This window comes from Lissotriton vulgaris, unplaced genomic scaffold (assembly GCF_964263255.1).
Source record: "Lissotriton vulgaris unplaced genomic scaffold, aLisVul1.2 SCAFFOLD_590, whole genome shotgun sequence".
Classification (NCBI taxonomy): Eukaryota; Metazoa; Chordata; class Amphibia; order Caudata; family Salamandridae; genus Lissotriton; species Lissotriton vulgaris.
In genome coordinates, this window is record NW_028245615.1 from 997,251 (window position 1) to 1,020,141 (window position 22,891).

General features: G+C 43.1%; 1 protein-coding gene across 1 annotated transcript in view; it reads left to right on the forward strand.

Moving 5' to 3' along the window:
- Nucleotides 1-205: 205 nt before the first annotated feature.
- The window catches only part of LOC147666337 (uncharacterized), a 34,619-nt gene continuing 11,933 nt past the window's right edge, over nt 206-22,891 (forward strand). Inside the window, exon 1 of the mRNA XM_086949121.1 lies at nt 206-284. Within this exon, the coding sequence (XP_086805247.1) occupies nt 206-284 (79 nt within the window). The remainder of the gene's footprint in view (nt 285-22,891) is intronic.

Consider the following 22,891-nt stretch of genomic DNA (forward strand, 5'->3'; position numbering starts at 1 on the left):
TGACATAAGTTGGCATGTTAGGTAGTTCCAGTAGGTTCTCAAGACGCCACAACACAGTTTACAACAGAGAAAAGCATCAATGAGTGAAGCATCACCTATGATGCTCCTAGAACACTACTGTAGATCTCTGTGCCTTGTCTGCCCCTGAACATATCACTGATAACTGTAGTGGTATGTATAGGCATTCATTTATGGCAATCCTAGCATGGAGCAATGGAGAATTGTAGAGAAGAAGGGCTACAAGTGCATTTCGAGAACTGCCTTCAAAGTGCAGTTGAGGACAGGTGGGATGGGAATATGGAGTTGAGATATAGTGTTCATTTAGGAGCTGAGCTTACAAATCCTTCGCAAAAAAGGAGTAGGATTAAAGCTGTTCTGATATTAATAGGATGTTGCTTCATATCCCAGGAGCTTAGATGGAGAAGGCCTCCCTGAACTGTAACACAAGCAACCCAGGGCCAGGCTTTGTGGTTCGGGCTGGACTGTTCCCATTGCGCAGGGTCAAGACTGATTTGCACATAGCTGGGCCCATACTGAGGTGGCATGGTGGTCAAAATAAAGATGGAATGTGCTGCAACCTAGAGTATTTACCAGTGGCTGAGAATAATTCAAGCATTCCATCCATTTTTTTAAAAGTTACTCCTACTATCCTATACCCTTATCTACCCCTAAACCCTAAAAGCACCCTTACCCACACTGTAGAGGCGTAGAGTGTAGTGGTATACACTGGAGTGTTGTACAATTTAGGGGATTATATTGGAATACCGTGTACTGAAATAGCATACAGTGGAGTGGTGTTCAACGCAGTGTAGTACAGTGGAGTGGCATGACCTGAAATAGCATACCCTGCCGTGAGGTATATTGGAGTGGGGTAAAGGTGAGCGGTGTACAATGGGCTTGCGTAAAGTGGAGTGTGGTAAAATGTGGTGTTTTTAAAATTAGAATATGTAAATTGGAGTGGCATATAGTACAGTGGTGTGGAGCGATATGCTGTTGACTACAGTGGGGTAAAGTGTATTACAGTACAGTGCCTTACTGTATAATAGAGTAGTATAAACTATAGTGAAATAGAGTGAAGTACCGTTTAGTCATGTTAACTGTACAGACATAGAGTGTAGTGCTATTTAGTGGAGTAGTGTACAGTACAGTGCTGTCTAACCTAATTGGGTTCATTATAGGAGCTTAGAGAGTAGTCACATACAGTGAATTGTGGTTTAGTGGATTGGCACAGTATGTTCTCTTGTAAAGCGTAATAGCATACAGTCGATTCGGGTAGAGAGCAGTGGCATCTAGTGCATTTTGGTACAATGCAGTAGCATATAGTGCAGTGGTACACTCCACTAGTGTACCATCAAGTGGGCCATAGTGGAATAGCATGTACTGGAATGTACTGGAATAGCGTAAACTGGAGTAGGATACAGGGGAATAGTGTTGAGTTGCGAGCAGTACATTTTAGGGCCGTCCAGCAAAATGGCAGACATGAAAGTATGATACAATACAGTGGTGAAAAGTATAATGCGTAGAGTATAGAGATGTACATTGCAAAAGTGTACAGTTCAATTGGGTTGAATAGAGTGAAGTTATGAACAGTGGATTCACGTAGAATTTAGTGGCATATACTGTTGTGTCATAAAGTGGAGTAGCGTACTGTTAATTCCATACACTGTAGTGGCATAAACTAAACAGTTAAACAGTGGAGTGGCATAAAGTGGAGTGTGTACATTACAAGAAATGTAGCATTAAAGTGTGTCCAAAGCTGGAAATGTTTTTTCGAAAAAATATATACTATAATATGCAAATGTTATGGGGGTTCAAAAAGATGGTTACATTTAATGGATGTTGCTTGATTTATTTCAATATATTGCAAAATGTGTAATTTGGATATGGTAAAAATCAACTTAGAAGGGAGAAGATGAGCAAAAAAAGAATGCAACAAGACAAAAACTGGGTGGACATTCAAGAGGCGGCGAAACAATACAATCAAAGAAAATATTGGTCTCTGATAGCCAAAATAACTGGAACAAAAAAGAAATTATATGCCATACCAGTACCACCCCAGGAATGGGAAGTCTATTTAACTGACCTATATAAAGCAAACCCAACTGAGACTGGCAATAATGCTTCTGAAATTTGTCTGGAAAGCAACTTAACACCAATAGAAAAAATTACAGCACATTCTATTGAAAATCACATAAGAAATGCCAGGAACACTTCAGCGTCAGGTCCTGACCTGATACCGATTAAAGTTCTGCAGTCAAATCCTAAGGAATGGAGTCTGATGTTAACATCACTTTTTAATCTTATCTTCTGTACCAGGAGAATACCTAAATCATGGCAAGGAAGTACAATAATCCCTATTTACAAAAAAGGGAATCGAAATGTTGCTAGTAATTACCGCCAAATTGCATTAATGGACGCTACTGGTAAAATATTCGCAGCGGAGGTACTGGACAGATTAAAAGCCTGGTGCTTCTCGAATGGAATAATACCTAAGTTTCAAGCTGGCTTTCGCCCCAATCATTCAGTAACAGATAATATCTCAACACTTCAGACTATTCTCGATAAATACATTGGGAGGAAATCACAACCAGTGTATGCTGCCTTTATAGATTATTCCACTGCGTTCGACCGCGTAGATAGACCAACGCTATGGAAAAAACTGAGAAGACTGGGGATTTCTGAAAATCTATTGCAAATCATAATCACATTACATACGAACACCTGGTCCCAGGTACAAATGGGAAGTGAAAAAGGTCTGACGAAATCAATTAATACTTCAAATGGTCTTAAACAAGGATGTCTTCTTGCACCAATTCTTTTTTCACTATATCTGAGCGATCTACCATCTTACTTACAAAAATGCTCGAGCCTGCCACCAAAGATTGCTCTTCAGAGCATACACGCGCTACTTTACGCAGACGATATAGTTATGTTAGACCTCACCCCTTTTGGTCTCCAAAATTTACTGGATTCTTTAAATGTTTATTCGAAGGAACATTTTCTAATCCCTAATCTAACTAAAACAAAAGTAGTGGCGTTTTCTGGTCGGAAGAAAAGCGCTAAATACCACTGGAACCTTGATGGGATAAGAGTAGAGGAAGTAGATGAATATACCTACCTCGGCAGGATTTTTACCAAGAACTTACAAAATCTTAAACATATAAACAATCTAAAGAAAAAATCTGAAATCCATGCCGGGGCACTCTCTAGAATGTATACTGCCACAGGAAGTAGGCATTTTTCCTCATTACTCAAGGTGTATAAAGTAAAAATACCCTCGGTCTTGTCCTATGCAACTGAACACCTACCTACAAAACAATGGTCTTTCATCGACATGACCGAAGGAAAGATCTTGAAAAGATTACTAAAGGTTTCCACATCAACATCTGTACAGGCTCTCAGATTGGAATTTGCTCTAACAAGTTCATATGCAACAGCAATAGCAAATGTTATTCGATGGGCGTACAACATTCTGCACGCAAAGGAAGGAACGTTGAGATTCTTGTTGAAGACTGAGATATTTAAAACAGATTCTCGACAACTCAACTTTTCTAAAAACATGTTTGAAGCGTTTAAAACAGCGAACCTGACTAAAGATATTCTGTTATCATGGACAAAACCCCAGTTAAAACTTTTTCTGAAATGCTTTACTCCAAGACTAAGTTATGATCTCGACCTTATGCATTGTAGTAAGTTGTCTACATATAAAACTTACATAGAGTCGTTGGAATATAAGCAATTACGACCATACCTGGGGCTTTGCCTTACACATGGAGCAAGAAGGTCCATAACTATGTTGCGCTTAGGCATTCTCCCAGTCTCCACTGTTACATCTAAATGGTCACCAGGAGACTCCCCTATCTGTAAACTCTGTTTTGGTGGCGATCAAGATATTGTGCATATTTTATTTGTTTGAGCACACGAAAGTGTAGTTAAAGCACGAGCTAGATATCTTAAGCCGATATGCCAGAAATGCAATATTACTACAGTAAACAATTTACTAGCATTATGTAAACAACCGACTGACGAATGGGTTTGTTATAATTTCTATAAATTTTTAAAATCTTTTTTAAAATTATATTGATTATGCTTATGTTCTGTAATTGTTTTTAAATTTGTGGTCCTCAGTTGAGTACCAAAGCAAATAAAAAACTTTTGACTTTGACTTTGGATATGGTGATATTTTGGCTAGATTACATGTTATGGTACCCAGCTGTTTATTTTTAGGTAGTGCAGGTAAGTAGTGTAAACGTTTTTTAATTTATAATCTATTTAAACGTTGTGAGATCAGTATACACATTATGATTGCGAAATATGGGTGCATTATGCTGTGTTACCATGGTACATAGTGATGCCAAATCATTAGCTGATTGGCTATAATGACTGCCTTTACAAAAGTCCAAGGTAGGCATGTTGTTTTATGTACAACTTTCCTATGTTCTGTGTTATGCCTTCAGATATAGCTAAGTAATTAGTTTGGTATTTTATTTTTTGCCCTACCTATTAACATTTTACTAAAGTGGTAGTAGGTTTTCCAAAGTATTTATAAGTTTCTATATTTGTTTTGTATAAATAGGGAGTTGTGCGGTACTACAACCGTATCACAAATTTATTTTATAAGGTTGCTAATACATTTATGAATTTCTCTATACTTCTGTAGCAAAATACAGGCAATGGCATTTTATTTTTAGTAGTGCAGTAATTTTTAGTAATGAACACGCTACTCTGTATCTCTTTTTCAGTATTTTTAAATAGTTTAAAATTGGAAAATACACTTTAGAACACTATATTTGCAAAAAATAGGGCCCGATTCACAACAGTACAATGAGATGAAAGTTTGACTTTATTACTTTCGGTATTCACAAAGGGTATTTTTGATTAGCAAAGTTAGACTTTTGTCTCAGTTCAACTTAAGTTTTATTCTCAGTTAGACTTAAAAAATATAAATATAGAAATGGTTTTTCCTTACATTTTACCACTTTAACAAAGTGGTAATAGGTATTAGAAAATTACCAAACCTAAAATTTACCTACCTTGCAAGGTGTACGTCAGGACACAGGGAAATTCAAAGTGAAAACAAGATGCTGTCTTTAACTTCTGTGAAGACAGTCACTGGCCAATTAGATAACGACTTGTCATCTCTATGAACCTCAGGAGTACGGCGGTACTACCACAGCCACAGATACAGCAAAGAAAAAACTGCTTAGAACATATCAAATACTTAATCTACTTATGTGCAGTATCCCATAGAATCATCTGCACACCATAATACGTGATCCAGTTTTTTTTTAAATCCAACTAAAGGTTTTCCTGCTGCACTAATGCATTGGATATTATGGCCCTTTTGGGCCGTCTTTTTTATGCACCCACTTAAAAATCGTTACTACAATTTCAGGACTTCAAGAATGAAATGGGGGAAGCAGATCTACAAAGTTTCGCAGACATTTGTCAAACGGGTGCAAAGTTATTAAGAGACAAAAAAATCATAAAATCCCTATCTCTGTCCACCCTAACTATAACTACATCCGCTCTATCTTTGCGGCTTGCAACTCTTTACTCCTACCTACTATAGGAAGAAAAAAAAGCTTGAATGAATACAGAGACAATGAGCCTACTGAAGGTTTTAATGTATACTCACCGTTTGGGAAACCATATACCAGCATGCCATCGAGCATTCAGTGTATGCCACGCCCACTGAGGGCGGTGTTTTCAACAAAATAAATACAAAGAGAACACTGGTGAGCCTTTCGTTGTCCTTGTAAAGCAACCCATGAGGAAGAGGCGTTGTGCCTCGAAATGCGTCGGGTGGAGACAAGAAATAAATGCAAGAATTGAAAGCAGTGTTGAGGCATGCAGACTGGATGGTCGGAGCTGCGTTGTGTGACCTCTACTAGCTCAAGGGCATCTGGTGAACAATACATGTATATATATATATATATATATATATATATATATATATATATATATATATATGTCCAAGAAAAACTGCTTTGATAAGCAAAAACACGCACTCGGAAAGGTGCAGCTAGTAAAGGTTTATTCACGAGGTAACGCTACGTTACCTCGTGAATAAACGTTTACTAGCTGCACCTTTCCGAGTGCGTGTTTTTGCTTATCAAAGCAGTTTTTCTTCGACATTGACATTACTCGGCGGTGGGATTGGCCGAGCGCAACACGCCACCTGACCATGGGATATGGATCCCGGCAACTAATCCTCTGCTCAAGTGACTGAATATATATATATATATATATATATATATATATATATATATATATATATATATATATATATATATTCACTGAAAAAACCATTGGTTATAGACCATATATAGTTAGGGATTAGCATTTTCAAAACCTTAATTTACTCGCACCATAGAAATTTGCATATATAGTTAGTTGCAATAACTATATATCGCGCACCCGCAATCCACTGCTGATGATGTCACATATTACATCATTCATGACATGGTCAGTGACATCACTGATGACATCTCAAATAACATCACTGAAGACATCTCAAATGACATCACTGATGACATCACTGATGAAATCACTGATAACATTTCATTTGACATTACTGATCACATCACTTATGATATCATTCATGTGATAATACGATCAACCTCTTCAGACATTAATATAACCTTAGATACAATCAGTGTAAACAGACACTCACAGACTGTCACTCATCCATGGAGTTACTCACACACCTAGTCAGTCATGCAAAGAATCAATCACACCTCCATTTCCTCAACTATACAGTTATACACACCTTACTTAATCAAACATATACTAACACATATTTACTCTCTTATACAATCAATGATACAAGTCCACAATGATCCATACAGCCACTCACACATTCACTGGCTCTTATGCACAGTTATTTATATATGTCAACTCTCACATGGACTGTGTTTTACATATGTACTTACTTTGACATGTAGCACTGAGAAATCCAATCACTCACCAATACACTCATGGAGACAGTCAACCGCCCATACAGCTGTTTTTTTCAGTGAATTTTCAAGGTTTTGTAAATGCAAATTCCTAACTATATATGGTCTATAACCTATGGTTTTTTCAGTGAATTTCATTGGTTTTTTAAAAGCTAATATCTATAGCTGTAAAATATATTCTTTATTACTTGACGTATCACGTAGCCACGTGAGACGCCTCATGACACGTCACATAAACGTGACGTATCGTCTCTGCAGCGCAAACAAAACCCGTAACGTAAGCGCGCCAGAGCACGCTTACAGATATATATATATTTTTTTTTAACCTTAATTAGACAAAATCCACACATGCACATATCTTGAGGCCTTGCAAAGGCACATCAAACAAACAGTCCCTACAATTTTGCCAAGTTTGGTGGAAATCTATTCCTTTAAATTTTATTTTACTGTTTCTCTTGGTTTTCCACTTGTTACGCTTACCGGAACGCTACCCGGTACGCAAACCGGACGCTCCAAAATACAAGATGTCGGACTCCCGTTATGCTACCGTTTAGCTGCCCGGTTCTCGTACCGGGAAGCGCCTCTACCGCGAAAAATCGCAATTTTTTTTCTTTTTTCCTTTTGCCCTGCGGGGCACTTTAATATCCCCCTCATCAATCCAAGGGGGTCAGGAGGGGTCTACCCTGCCCCCTTTCCTTCATTTCCCCCTTCGTTTTGGCCTCCTCTTGTCTCTCGATCCTACCGAGAGACAAGATGGCGGCCGCTCTGGACTGTTTAGAATGTTGACAGACACCGGAGAGCCAATCAGCTTCGCTTCGCAAAGCTCCGTTACGCGAAAAGTACGCAATCTTGAGCGCTATCTGGGACGCTGTCACAGATATATCTGTTTTTTTAAACGTTAATTTCTCAAAATCCACTGGAGCACATATATTAAGACCCAGCAAAGGCACATCGGGCTAACAGTCCCTACAATTTTGCCAAGTTTCGTGCAAATCCATTCACCTGTTCGAGCTAAAAGTGAGGCCAAACGCCCTATAGAAAAATGAATGGGAAAAACGCGTTTTGGGACCCCCCTTTTTTCTCGGCCCCCCCCTTGACAGAACCCCCCCAAATTTTAAGGGGCTGCTCAGAAACAAAATGTGCCATTTTCCTGGAAATTTCAGCCGATTCCGTCCACAAACGCCAAAGTTATTAGACATAGAATTTTCAAAAGTTCCATAGAGAAAAAATCCTAAATATATATACCTACTGGCGACTGCCAGTAGGTTTGATTTTGATTTGATTTGATGTGGATTTATATAGCGCGAATTGCTGCCCAGGGGCGTCCAAGCGCTGAGAATGCCAGATCCGACAGAGGGGAAGAGAACACGGGAGAGGGGGGCGGATTAGACTGAATTAAACAGGAAGGTTTTCAGATGTTTGCGGAATGTCGTAAGGTTAGAGTTGGATCTTAGATGCGGTGGAAGGGTGTTCCAGGATCTCGCTGCGTTGTAGGAAAAAGACCTGCCTCCCGCTCTAGATCTCCTTACTCTCGGGGTGACTGCCAAGAAGGACTGATCTGATCTTAGGTTCCTGTTGGGTCTGTAGTGATGGATTAGGTCCTGTGTGATCTTGGGGCCAGAGTTCCAAAAAGACTGGTGGGCTATACATAGGGCCTTGAACAGCACCCTTTGACGCACAGGTAGCCAGTGGAGGGAGACCAACCCGGATCTGACTGACTGCCTACGAGGGATGTCAAGTAGCAGACGTGCAGCACAATTTTGTGCTATCTGCAACCTCCTCAGAGTGGATTCTGGGGCTCCGAGGTAGAGGACGTTATTAAAATCAAGGCGGGATTGAATCAGGCCTTGTATCGCTGCTTGCTTGGCTTCCATAGGAAGAAGGGGGAAGATCTTTTTAAGCATCTTCATGATGCCAAAGCAGGTGGCCGAGAGTTTGGTGGATTGTACATCGAAGGAGAGCGATCTGTCCATCCATATTCCCAGACTTTTAATACTGTTTTTGGGGGTAGGTGGAGGGCCCATGCTGGATGGCCAGAGGGTGGTCGGGAGACTGGAGACCGAGTTGCCGAGGACCATAAGCTCGGTCTTGTCACCGTTTAGTTTCAAGGATGATAGGGACATCCAGGATTTCACCTCCTCTAGACACTCTCTGAGTCCGCTCTGTACAGGTAGGTTGGTCTCCTGTGTAAGGGAGACCACTAGCTGCGTGTCGTCCGCGTAGGAAATGATCTTAATCCCGAACGGACGGACGACATCAGCCAGTGGCCTCATGTACAGATTAAAGAGAGCCGGACTCAGAGAGGATCCCTGGGGGACGCCACAATTCAGGGAAATGCTGGTGGAAACTGAATCACCATCAAACACCCGGAAAGATCTATCCTCCAGGAAAGACCGGAACCAAGACCAAGCTCTGCCCCTGATCCCAGCCTGGGCCATACGGTCCAGCAAGGTGACATGGCTGACCGTATCGAAGGCCGCGCTGAGATCAAGGAGGATCACTGCCACTGATCCTCCTTGATCTAGGATTTTCCTTGCCTCCTCAGTGACCATGAGGAGGGCGGTCTCGGTCCCATGTTTGGGTCTGAAGCCGGTTTGGGTGGGGTCCAGAAGAAGGTGTGTTTCTAGAAAGTTGGTGAGTTGGAGATTTATGTATTTCTCAAGGACCTTGCTCGCCCAGGGGAGCAGGGATATTGGGCGGTAATTGCTCATATCCGTAGGGTCCAGACTGGGCTTTTTCAGCAGGGCCTTCACCATGGCCTGCTTCCAGACTGTGGGGACTATGCCCTTGGAGATGGAGGTATTTAGCACTTCCCTTAGTGTGGGTAGGGTGGTTTGGGCGGCTGTCATTATTATCTCTGGGGGGGCAGGATCGTTGGGGGAACCGGATGTGACTTTGCGTGCTAAGGATTCTAGAAGGGGAAATTCCAGAAGGGGAAAGTGACACAGCGTGGGTGATTGAGAATTACACGCTGGCTCAACAGGGTGTGGAGGCGTAATTGACAGAGGGGAGTTGGTCCGGGGGAAGGCCGAGTAGATGGAACTAATTTTCTGATGGAAGAACTCTGCGACTTTATTGCAGTGGGAAACGGGCTTGTCCACTAATGGACTAGGAGGGGGTTTAGTGAGTAGATTTATAATTTTGAAAATTTCCTTCGGCTTCGATTTGGCAAAGACAATTATCTTTCTAGGTAATATATATATATATATATATATATATATATATATATGATTGAAAGGGCTCCCAAATCGAGTTTTTCCTCCCAGGAACCACACAAACGACTCGCACTCCAGGGTCCGTGTTGAAATTGCGTTTATTGGCGACGCGTTTCGACCAAACGGTCTTTTTCGATAGCCAGCCACATATAAACACAGTCACCATTTTATACAAAAATTATGTGCTCAAAAGTGGTAGTGGAAACTGAGGTAGGACCACAAAATTAGTAATGACTACAATTCTTGTGAACTACAAATAGGGTGGAAGACAGACTTATTAGTACACGGTCTCATACATGTTGCATGGCTGGAATCAACAGTTTTTAAATAAATAGAAATTTAAATTAAATACATGTACATATTCAATGTGCATTTAAATATTATCACATTTTCGTTTGTGCAGCTCATTTAAATTTCTGATTGCACAAGGTAATGAAATGATAGTAAATGGTGAAGGCCAAGTGGCAAATGATTCCCTTAAATTTGTAGAGACCTAATGTTCCTGACACACATATATATATATATATATATATATATATATATATATATATATATATATATATATATATCAATGCCCGAAGGTGTCCACCTTTGAGCAGCACGCGAACAGCAGCTTGCTTTATGTATAGGTGAGGACGTGGATCCACTCGTAGACGCCGCTCCGTACGGGATCTGCCCGACGCGTTTCGAAGCTCCATCTGCTTCTCTTCAGGGGCTTTAACGGAAGCGGTGTGCGCAACCGCCGACCCACTTCCCCATTTAATGTATAACACACCCACCGATGGGAGGCTCAAATGAGACTGTGCATTCTGGGAAGTGTGGTCCGGGAAGCACACAATCAAGTCCTGTATGGACTCCACAAGTGGGCCCGTCCTCGATTCCAAGTACGACTGCTGCTTCACATTAGTGACCCCCAGGGTACCGGGGTGGTGCATACTCCATGGCTGGACGGCTTTGTATAAATCAATGCTCGAAGGTGTCCACCTTTGAGTAGCACGCGAACAGCAGCTTGGTTTATGTATAGGTGAGGATGGGGATCCACTCGTAGACGCCGCTCCGTTCAGGATCTGCCCGACGAGTTTCGAAGCTCCATCTGCTTCTCTTCAGGGGCTTTAACGGAAGCGGTGTGCGCAACCGCCGACCCACTTCCCCATTTAATGTATAACACACCCACCGATGGGAGGCTCAAATGAGACTGTGCATTCTGGGAAGTGTGGTCCGGGAAGCACACAATCAAGTCCTGTATGGACTCCACAAGTGGGCCCGTCCTCGATTCCAAGTACGACTGCTGCTTCAGATTAGTGACCCCCAGGCTACCGGGGTGGTGCATACTCCGCGGCTAGACGGCCGCGTATAAATCAATGCTCGAAGGTGTCCACCTTTGAGTAGCACGCGAACAGCAGCTTGGTTTATGTATAGGTGAGGACGGGGATCCATGTGTAGACGCCGCTCCGTACGGGATCTGCCCGACGCGTTTCGAAGCTCCATCTGCTTCTCTTCAGGGGCTTTAATGGAAGCGGTGTGTGCAACTGCCGACCCACTTCCGCATTTAATGTATAAAACACCCACCGATGGGAGGCTCAAATGAGACTGTGCATTCTGGGAAGTGTGGTTCGGGATGCACACAATCAAGTCCTGTATGGACTCCACAAGTGGGCCCGTCCTCGATTCCAAGTACGACTGCTGCTTCACATTAGTGACCCCCAGGGTACCGGGGTGGTGCATATATATATGGTTCCTAACAGCCTCTACAAATATGGGTTTGTTATAGGAAGCACACCCCTGGATACTATACCAGTGAGACAGAAGATTAATGGGGCATCACCCGCCGGAAGAGCTGAAAAATCCAAGTTGCAGAACTCGGGACTACGGAGACCAACATGCCTGGCGTTTACCACCTGAGCGTCCACTAGTGGGCCGGCAAATGGACATAAAATCACCGGTCTCACCTGTGTCTCCAGTTTTGCTTCTGCTCGCCGGGTATGCCTTTGAAGAAGTTCAGAGTGCTGAACGAAACGCATCGGCCCTTGCCCCACATCGACTCAATAAAAATGCGTGAGCAATAAGGTGTACTCTGTGTGGCTCATCTTCTTTCCAAAATGCGGAAGACACTGTTGCCATTTAAGCAACTTTGTCCGGTCGCAGAGGATTGCACCGCCAGCCAGAGCTCCAAAGCTTACCCGACCCAGGACCACAACTGTTGACTCGGTAATACGAATTGCAGGGTAAAGCGGCTGCCTCCAGACACCAGAGTCTGGGATGGTTCCTAACAGCCTCTACAAATATGGGTTTGTTAGAGGAAGCACACCTCTGGATACTATACCAGTGAGACGGAAGATTAATGGGGCATCACCCACCGGAAGGGCTGAAAAATCCAAGTTGCAAAATTCGGGACTACGGAGACCAACATGCCTGGCGTTTACCACCTGAGCGTCCACTAGAGGGCCGGCAAATGGACATAAAATCACTGGTCTCACCTGTGTCTCAAGTTTTGCTTCTGCTCGCCGGGGGTGACTTTTAAGAATTTAAGAGTGCTAAACGAAACGTGTCTGCCCCTGCCCCACATCGACTCAATAAAAATGCGTGAGCAAAAAGGTGTACTGTGTGCGGCTCACCTTCTTTCCAAAATACAGAAGACACTGTTGCCATTTAAGCGACTTGGTCCGGTCACAGAGGATCGCACCGCCAGCCAGAGCGCCAAAGCTTACCCGACCCAGGACCACAACTGTTGACTCTGTAATACGAATTTCAGGGTAAAGCGGCTGCCTCCAGACACCAGAGTCTGGAAGGGTTCTTAACAGCCTCTACAAATATGGGTTTGTTATAGGAAGCACACCTCTGGATACTATACCAGTGAGACAGAAGATTAATGGGGCATCACCCGCCGGAAGGGCTGAAAAATCCAAGTTGCAGAACTCGGGACTACGGAGACCAACATGCCTGGCGTTTACCACCTGAGCGTCCACTAGAGGGCCGGAAAATGGAAATAAAATCACCGGTCTCACCTGTGTCTCGAGTTTTGCTTCTGCTCGCCGGGTATGCCTTTGAAGAAGTTCAGAGTGCTGAACGAAACGCGTCGGCCCCTGCCCCACATCGACTCAATAAAAATGCGTGAGCAATAAGGTGTACTGTGTGCGGCTCACCTTCTTTCCAAAATGCAGAAGACACTGTTGCCATTTAAGCGGCTTGGTCCGGTCGCAGAGGATCACACCGCCAGCCAGAGCGCCAAAGCTTACCCGACCCAGGACCACAACTGTTGACTCGGTAATACGAATTGCAGGGTAAAGCGGCTGCCTCCAGACACCAGAGTCTGGAATGGTTCCTAACAGCCTCTACAAATATGGGTTTGTTATAGGAAGCACACCTCTGGATACTATACCAGTGAGACGGAAGAAAAACACAGGTTTCAGGGGTGTTATAGTTGGTTGGACATTTCACAAGTACAAAACCATTGAAATTCCCCCGTTATAGTTAGTTGTACTAACTATAACTCACGCGCCCGCAATCCACTGCTGATGATATCACATATTACATCATTCATGACATGGTCAGTGACATCACTGATGACATCACTGAAGACATCTAAAATGACATCACTGATGACATCATCCAATGAATGTGGTTTGGTTCGATATTTAAATAAGTATTATATATATATGGCAATCTGCCTTGAAGACTGAGTGGATTAATAAGTGTCTGAATGGAGGATTTAGTAGCAGAGTGATTGACTATCTAAGTGGCAAATTTAAAATGTCTCACTAAATATAGGAGATAGTGATTAAATTTGTGAATACCTGTATCACTCTATCTCTTGATGTGTAAACTACTACATAAGTTGGTTACTAGCTATGTGAAAGTGTATATTAGTTATTAATTAGTTAAGTGAGTATTTGTATGTGATAGTGAATGAATGTGTGTGTGGTTGGGTGGGAGGTGTGTGACTGTCCAAAGGTGTGTAAATAGTTGATTTAGTAGGTATATGAGGTTAAGACTGAATGCGGAAACAATTGTTTGGGTGAGTGAATCTCTTTATGGGTGTGATGATGATCAAATATATTTCTCAATGATACATGTCCAACAAACTAGAAATAGAAAAGGCAGTGTATGTACAGTTGTTATATATAAATAATTATACGTAAGACTAGTGATTGTTAACCCTGGGCGTAGTTCGCGGAGCCGCACTCCGCGGAGCTACGCGAAGACGCACTTGCAATCCGCGACCTACGCGTAGCTCCGCAGACATGCGTAGTTGCTTGCTAGACCCGTTTGCGCGCCGTTTTTCGTCTTTGGGAGCGCGGTGCGCGTGTTCGGGGCGCTGCCTGCATGCTCGGGATGGCTAGCGCGCTAAGTTACCTAAGAGGTTTGTCCCGCCCGCTTGCGTTCCCTTATTTCCTGTTCCGGGTCACAAGTAACGTGTTCGGGTTGTGCAAGACATGTTTGGGAACTCATCTTCTCGTTCGCACTACAAAAGTGTGTGATCGCGCTAAATATCGCGCGAACCTACCCACGCGGTCGCGATGGGCGCAGCCATCTTGGATTTCACACTCTGGCTATGGTTTTGGGCCTACTTTAGCATCTAGCTCATATCTCTTCAATCCTGGTCTTTTTACCCACTTTTTCAAACTTTCTTTAGTTATTACCTATCTCTCTCTGTGCCTAGGTGTATATTTTTCATTTTATTTCTACTTTTACAACTTTTCTATTGTTTTATTTTACTTCCTTCTTTTACCTTGCTTCTTCTTTCCCCTACCTTTTTGTCTTGAACTTTTCTTCTCCCCTCCACCCAGAACCATGGTGAAGGGCGCCAGCAGCAGCGGCGGCTCAAAGGGCAAGGCGCCTGTGCCCAAAAAAACCCGGCTGCCTTGCGGCAGAATGCGCCCCCCAGGGGTGACGGCCCGCCAACTTTTTGGGGAGGAGGAGGTGGCTGCCCTGGTCTTTTTTATCCAGCGTCACCTCCCCTTGACCTTGGCAGCAGGCGGCAGGCCCGGCTCCGGCTACCAGATTGAAGAGCGTCTCCGGCGGTGGGCGAAGGTGCGCCGGGCAGTCTTCCGCTGCTCCAGTATCCGGCGTACCCACCATCAGCTGTCCCACCGCTGGGCAGACATTTTGGACCGGGAGCAGGACCTGTTGGACCTGCTTGGTGTCGAGGTCGTGGGTCTTGGTGAGTGGCTACCCAAAAAAAGTGTGTGTATATATATATATACATATATATATATATATATATATATATATATATATATATATATATATATATTACCTACTGGCGGTCGCCAGTAGGTATATATAGTTAGGATTTTTTCTCTTTTTGAAAATTCTATGTCTAATAACTTTGGCGTTTGTGGACGGAATTGGCTGAAATTTTCAGGAAAATGGAACATTTTGTTTCTGAGCAGCCCCTGACAATTTGGGGGGGTTTCATCAAGGGGGGGCCGAGAAAAAAGGGGGGTCCCAAAACGCGTTTTTCCCATGTTAATTTCCATAGGGCGGTTGGCCTCACTTTTAGCTCGAACGGCTGAATGGATTTGCACGAAACTTGGCAAAATTGTAGGGACTGTTAGCCCGATGTGCCTTTGCTGGGTCTCAATATATGTGCTCCAGTGGATTTTGAGTAATTTAGGTTCAAAAAAAGATATATATCTGGGCGGAGCCTAACCACACATCTGATCTGATTGGCTGTCAGCACTTCATCCAAGAAGTGTTGGCAGCCATCTTGGGACCAATATACATGATAGCACCTCATTAAAAGCATTGTAGCTAATAGAGGGTTTTAGGACTTTAGTTACATTATAAATCATTTGTTGATGGTACCATACTCGTTTTAGGAATTGTGGTGGGTTCTAAGGTGATTTTACCATGTGAAAAAACCTTCTGCTGTGATATCATGAATATTGTTTGAAAGAAAACTAATATCTCATGATTTTCCCACAGTGGTTTGGAAGGGGATCTATAAACTAAACTGAAAGCATATTTTCTGTAAATTCACATTATCTTTCTCAGTCATGTGAAAATGAAGTCTGACATTCTCAGTAAAACATGTACATCCAGCAAGGACAGAGACTGTCAGTTGATTCCTTTGTGTTCTACTGCAGCCTCCTAGAGTGTTCTAAAGAACAACTAGAGCGCTAACAGTCCTACTTATTACAAAGGTATGGCACACCTGAAGCCATCTTGATTGGAATAAAGTGGTAACTCTTAAAACATTTAATTTAAAAAGAAACAACATGAGGGGGTATATTTTGCCATAGAAAGTATGATTAGTGCTGCAGAATGAAAAATTAGGGCACATTTTGAGTGACTTCTCAAATCCTTTTCTATTTCATTAAAACATTCTGACATGCAGTCTCCCAAAATGGCCACCAGAGACAAAAGAGCCCAAATGTAGCCCAAATATCACCCAGATGTAGCCCAAGTATAGCCCAATGACAGAATGTCCCAGAGTGTTCTAAAGAACAACTAGAGCGCTAACAGTCCTACTTATTACAAAGGTATGGCACACCTGAAGCCATCTTGATTGGAATAAAGTGGTAACTCTTAAAACATTTAATTTAAAAAGAAACAACATGAGGGGGTATATTTTGCCATAGAAAGTATGATTAGTGCTGCAGAATGAAAAATTAGGGCACATTTTGAGTGACTTCTCAAATCCTTTTCTATTTCTTACCCCCAGCCACTCCAGCTATTTCCCCTGCCAAGCAGACACCCACATTCAGCGGATTTTAGCGCTGTTGGGAAGGGAATCGGCACACGGACGCCATCGCTGGGAAACGCGAGGCCACGCCCACACGATAGGCCACGCCCACCGCCCATTCTATGTAAGCGCTGAGCAAAAGCGCCGGCCATAGAATTGATTGACCTCTGAGGCGGACGCCGGAGGTGTCCTTACGCTCGCTTTTTTTTTTAAATTGAAAACTGTGAATAACTTGTATGTTTTAAACTTGTGCACTTACCCCCAGCCACTCCAGCTATTTCCCCTGCCAAGCAGACACCCACATTCAGCGGATTTTAGCGCTGTTGGGAAGGAAATCGGCACACGGACGCCATCGCTGGGAAACGCGAGGCCACGCCCACACGATAGGCCACGCCCACCCTCTTTCTTCATAAATGTGTGTCCCACGCAAGCGCAGCGGACGAGCGCAGCGGGAGCGCCTAAGGCAAGCCCGTCTGCGCCCGTCCGTGTCCCGGACGCGGCCAGCGCCAGCCCCCCTGTTGCTGCTTCCCCAGTCGCTGATCGGTCGCGTGTCACCTACACTCGTGAGTATCTATTAACATTTAGTGCTAACTCTTGCCCCTGCTTGCATTGTTGGGACCTGGCTGATTTATCTCAGCGTATTTGCCAGGCATGCAAATTTCGCTTTCAGCTTACCTTAACTGCTCCTACCCAGCTTCCCACCGATTCGACATGTCTCCGGGCCGGTTTGATCAATGCTAGATCACTGGTCAAACATTGCAATGACATATTTGAATTGCTAAGTGACAATGAGTTTGATCTCCTTTTTGTCACAGAAACGTGGCTTAATGAGTCATGCAATCCAGTGATTGAACTGGCTATTCCACGTGGCTTTAAAATCATTAGACAAGATCGCCCCTTAGGTAGAGGAGGTGGTATAGCAGCCATTTTCAGAGATAAGTGGACTTTGTCTCTGGATCCTATGGGCCCCTCAGTTGATGCAGAGGTGCTCCACTTCTCTCTCACTCTGGGGGCACATTTCACCCTAGGTGGTTCTCTGGTGTACCGGCCACCTAGCCACGCAGGAAAATTTCTAGAGGCACTAGAGGACATGATAGTCCCACGTGCCCTGAAATACCCCACATATCTCCTTCTGGGAGACTTTAATATTCACGTGGATCAGCTAGATCTACCTGACACAGTTCGGCTAAACGATGCTTTGGCGATGGCCCAGCTAAAACAGTGGATTAAAGCTCCCACCCATTCAGGGGGTCACGCTCTCGATCTATTATGTACCAACTTCGACATAAATATGTCTGACCCTGAGATAGTAAATTGGTCTGACCATATGCTGATAAGGTTCACCTGGCCCCTGTCCCGTCCCGCTGAGTCCAATCACTCTGCTGCTCACACACAGAAAATTAACATAGCTATGCTCTGTGATCAGCTTGACACCTCTCGCCCCACACTTCCCTCCGAAATTGAGTCAGCCGTTAGCTCATTCAACTCATGGATTGAAGGCGGCGCTGCTTCTTCAACTAAAATAGGTCGTGTCTGTAGAGTGCGCTCCACCCCTTCTAAGCCGTGGTTCTCTAATACTCTCCGCGATCTTAAATCAGGTTGTAAAAAACTTGAAAGACGTTGGAGACAAGCCTATCTCCCTGAGGCCAAGAAAGAACTAAGAACGGCTCAAAAGAGGTACTATGCAGCAATTAAATCAGCAAAAAGTTTATACTACAACGGACGCATAACCAAGGCCAACAACAGTAGCAGGGAAATCTTTGCTATTGTTAAAAGCTTTGTTTCCCCTTGTGCCACTCAACCTCTTCTAGCCTCTTCGGAAAAATGGTGTGAAGAACTCTCTGTGTTTTTTGTGGACAAAATTGCAAAAATCCAAGATGACTTGCTTACTGTATGTAACAATTTTCCAGCTTCAATGACTATTCCTTCCCCCACTATGCCCATCTCTACGGACCAGTTTACCCTCTTCACTCCAGTGGATACAACAGAGGTTGTTAAAATTCTTGCTACTTTACAATCAGGATCCCCCGCTGACCCCTGCCCGGCCAGAGTCCTTGTGGGCCTGGCTAATACAGTCGGCCAAGAGGTGACACATATTGTCAACCTCTCTCTCTCCACCGCCACTGTTCCGGCATGCTGGAAGCAGGCCAAACTGCTTCCACTTCTTAAAAAAAATGGCCTAGACCCGAAGGCCCCTGCTAATTTCCGGCCCATATCATTACTGCCGGCCCTGGCAAAGATATGTGAAAAAGTTGCATTCACACAGCTAGACAAATTTGTGGAAAGCTCTCAAGCTCTTCACCCTGCACAATCAGGCTTCAGAGCTGCTTTCAGCACAGAGACGGCTCTAGTCGAGGTTTCTGAGGCCATTCGGGAATGTCTGGACGGAGGTGGCAGAGCGGCTCTGATTTTATTGGACCTCTCTGCCGCCTTCGATACGGTCCCTCACTCCCTCCTACTCACCAGACTAGCAGCCATAGGCATAACTGGCTCCGCTCTTGGCTGGTTATCATCTTTCTTGGATAACAGGTCCCAGCAAGTGTGGATGCCACCTTTCTCCTCCTCTCCCAAAAAACTCTCTACTGGTGTCCCACAGGGGTCCACTCTAAGCCCCCTGCTTTTTAATATATATATGACCCCCCTCATTTATCTTGCGGAACAGCTAGGAGCCAAAATTATGGCTTATGCCGATGATACTCAGCTTCTGTTTACCTGGCCCAAAAACAACTCGGACACGTCGAGGGTCCAATTATGTTTATCATCGGTTTTCCGCTGGCTGGCGTGTGCCCAGCTCAAATGCAATGAGAGTAAATCGGAAATCTTGCTGTATGGCTCCTTTCCAGATAACTTTAGTGACTCCCTCTGGCCCACCGATCTCCCATGTCCCAAACCCATTGGCGGACCTGCAAAAAATTTAGGAGTCTGGTTTAATAACAATCTCAGATTTGAGGACCACCTGAAAAAACGTACTGGAATCTGCTTTTCCACCCTCAAAACCCTGCGCAGATTTCTCCCTCTGCTCCCGAGAGAGGCCAAGGAGACGGTCATTCGCGCTCTCATACTATCCAGATTGGATTATGCGAATGCCCTCTACTGCGGACTCCCAGCCTATTTGATCCACCGCCTCCAGGTTATTCAAAATGCCGCGGTTAGGCTGCTGTTCAACATACCCAGAAGATCTAGTGTCCGTCAACCCCTCAGAGATCTTCACTGGCTCCCAGTTGCCCAAAGGATCTTATTTAAGATCCTCGTGCTAGCATACCAAGCACTTCATCAAACGGGTCCAGCTTATCTGAGAAAAAGATTTTCCCTTTATGTTCCCAATCGCCCTCTTAGATCAAGCAACCTCCACCAAATGACTGTGCCAAAGTTTAAATATAGCAGGCTCGGCGGCCAATCCATCTCTGTCAGAGCAGCGAGAGCTTGGAATACCCTTCCTCTTCATTTGAGAACATCCCCATCCATCATGGCGTTCAGGAAAGGCCTAAAAACCCACCTTTTTAACATCACTGCCTAATGAATGTCTCTCTAACTCCGCATGTAATATGATCTGTCTCCCTTTTCTCTCGCGCCAGGATACTATACTTTTTAGTAACAGAGCGCGCTACAAAAGCCTCTATAATAATAATAAAACATTCTGACATGCAGTCTCCCAAAATGGCCACCAGAGACAAAAGAGCCCAAATGTAGCCCAAATATCACCCAGATGTAGCCCAAGTATAGCCCAATGACAGAATGTCCCAGGGTGTTCTAAAGAACAACTAGAGCGCTAACAGTCCTACTTATTACAAAGGTATGGCACACCTGAAGCCATCTTGATTGGAATAAAGTGGAAACTCTTAAAACATTTAATTTAAAAAGGAACAAAATGAGGGGTATATTATGCAATAGAAGGTATTATTAGTGCTGCAGAAAGAAAAATTAGGGCACATTTTGAGTGACTTTTCAAATCCTCTTCTATTTCATTAAAAAATTCTGACATGCAGTCTCCCAAAACTGGCCACCAGAGACAAAAAAGCCCAAATGTAGCCCAAATATCACCCAGATGTAGCCCAAGTATAGCCCAATGACAGAATGTACCAGAGTGTTCTAAAGAACAACTAGAGCGCTAACAGTCCTACTTATTACAAAGGTATGGCACACCTGAAGCCATCTTGATTGGAATAAAGTGGTAACTCTTAAAACATTTAATTTAAAAAGGAACAAAATGAGGGGGTATATTTTGCCATATGAATTATGATTAGTGCTGCAGAAAGAAAAATTAGGGCACATTTTGAGTGACTTCTCAAGCCCTCTTCAATTTCATTAAAAAATTCTGACATACAGTCTCCCAAGATGGCCACCAGAGACAAAAGAGCCTAAATGTAGCCCAAATATCACCCAGATGTACCCCAAGTATAGCCCAATGACAGAATGCCCCAGAGTGTTCTAAAGAACAACTAGAGCGCTAACAGTCTTACTTATGACAAAAGTATGGCACACCAGAAGCCATCTTGATTGGAATGAAGTGGTAAGTCTGAAAACACTCAATTTAAAAAGGAACAACATGAGGGGGTTAATTTTGCCATAGAAAGTATGATTAGTGCTTCAGAAAGAAAAATTAGGGATCATTTTGAGTGACTTCTCAAATCCTCTTCTATTTCATTAAAAAAATTCTGACATGCAGACTGAAACATGCACTTTGAATACCAGCAGCAGACGTCCATGGTGAGCAGTAGCTTTACTACAGTGATCTAATGTGCAACTAGAGTGCTAACATTCAGAATTTATGGCAAATGTGTGACACATCTGAATGCCTTCTTGATGGAACCAAAGTAAACAAGCATTGAAAATGCAATAGATCTCGCCCTCGTTTAAGTTAAAGCCATTCTGTTTGTAATGAGGTGGCTTTTTAGCTTTGCTTTTATTAGTGTTTTTTCAACTTTCATGTAAATAACATGCATCTGTATGCATATAAGTATATGTATGCATGCATTTATGTTTGTATTTATATAGATATACAGATGATATATGTTTATATATGTATGTATATATATATATTCACTGAAAAAACCATAGGCTATAGACCATATATAGTTAGGAATTAGCATTTACAAACCTTGAAAATTCACTGAAAAAACCATAGGTTATAGACCATATATAGTTAGGAATTAGCATTTAAAAAACCTTGAAAATTCACTGAAAAAACCATAGGTTATTGACCATATATAGTTAGGAATTCGCATTTACAAAACCTTATTTTACTCACACAAAACCATTGAAATTCCATATATAGTTAGTTGCACTAACTATATATCGCGCACCCGCAATCCACTGCTGATGATGTCACATATTACATCATTCATGACATGGTCAGTGACATCACTGATGACATCACTGATGACATCTCAAATGACATCACTGATGACATCACTGATGACAACATCCAGTGACTGTATGTTTCTGTAAAGTTAAAATATGTCTTACATATTGAAGAATGAGTGGATGTATAAGTGTCTGGATGAAGGATTTAGTAGGTGCATGACTGACTGTATGAGTGAGTGATTAAATGTGTCTCACTGAGTGCATGGGTTAGTGACTAAACTGTCTTAATTTGTGCATCATTATGTCTGTTGTTCTGTAAACTGTTGCATGTGTTGATAAGTAGCTATATGAGTAACTATATGGGTTATTGATTGGTTGCCCAAGTATTTGTATGGGAGACTGAGTGTGTGTGTGGGTGGCTGGGAGGTGTATGACTCTGTGCATAGATGTGTGAGCAGTTGATTCACTAGATGTATGGTTTCAAAAGTGCATGTGGAAACAGCTGTATGGGCGGTTGACTGTGTGCATGAGTGTATTGGTGAGTGAATGGATATCTCAGTGCTACATGTCAAAGTAAGTACATATGTAAAACACAGTACATGTGAGAGTTGACATATATAAATAACTGTGCATAAGAGCCAGTGAATGTGTGAGTGGCTGTATGGATCATTGTGAACTTGTATCAGGGATTGTATAAGAGAGTAAATATGTGTTAGTATATGTTT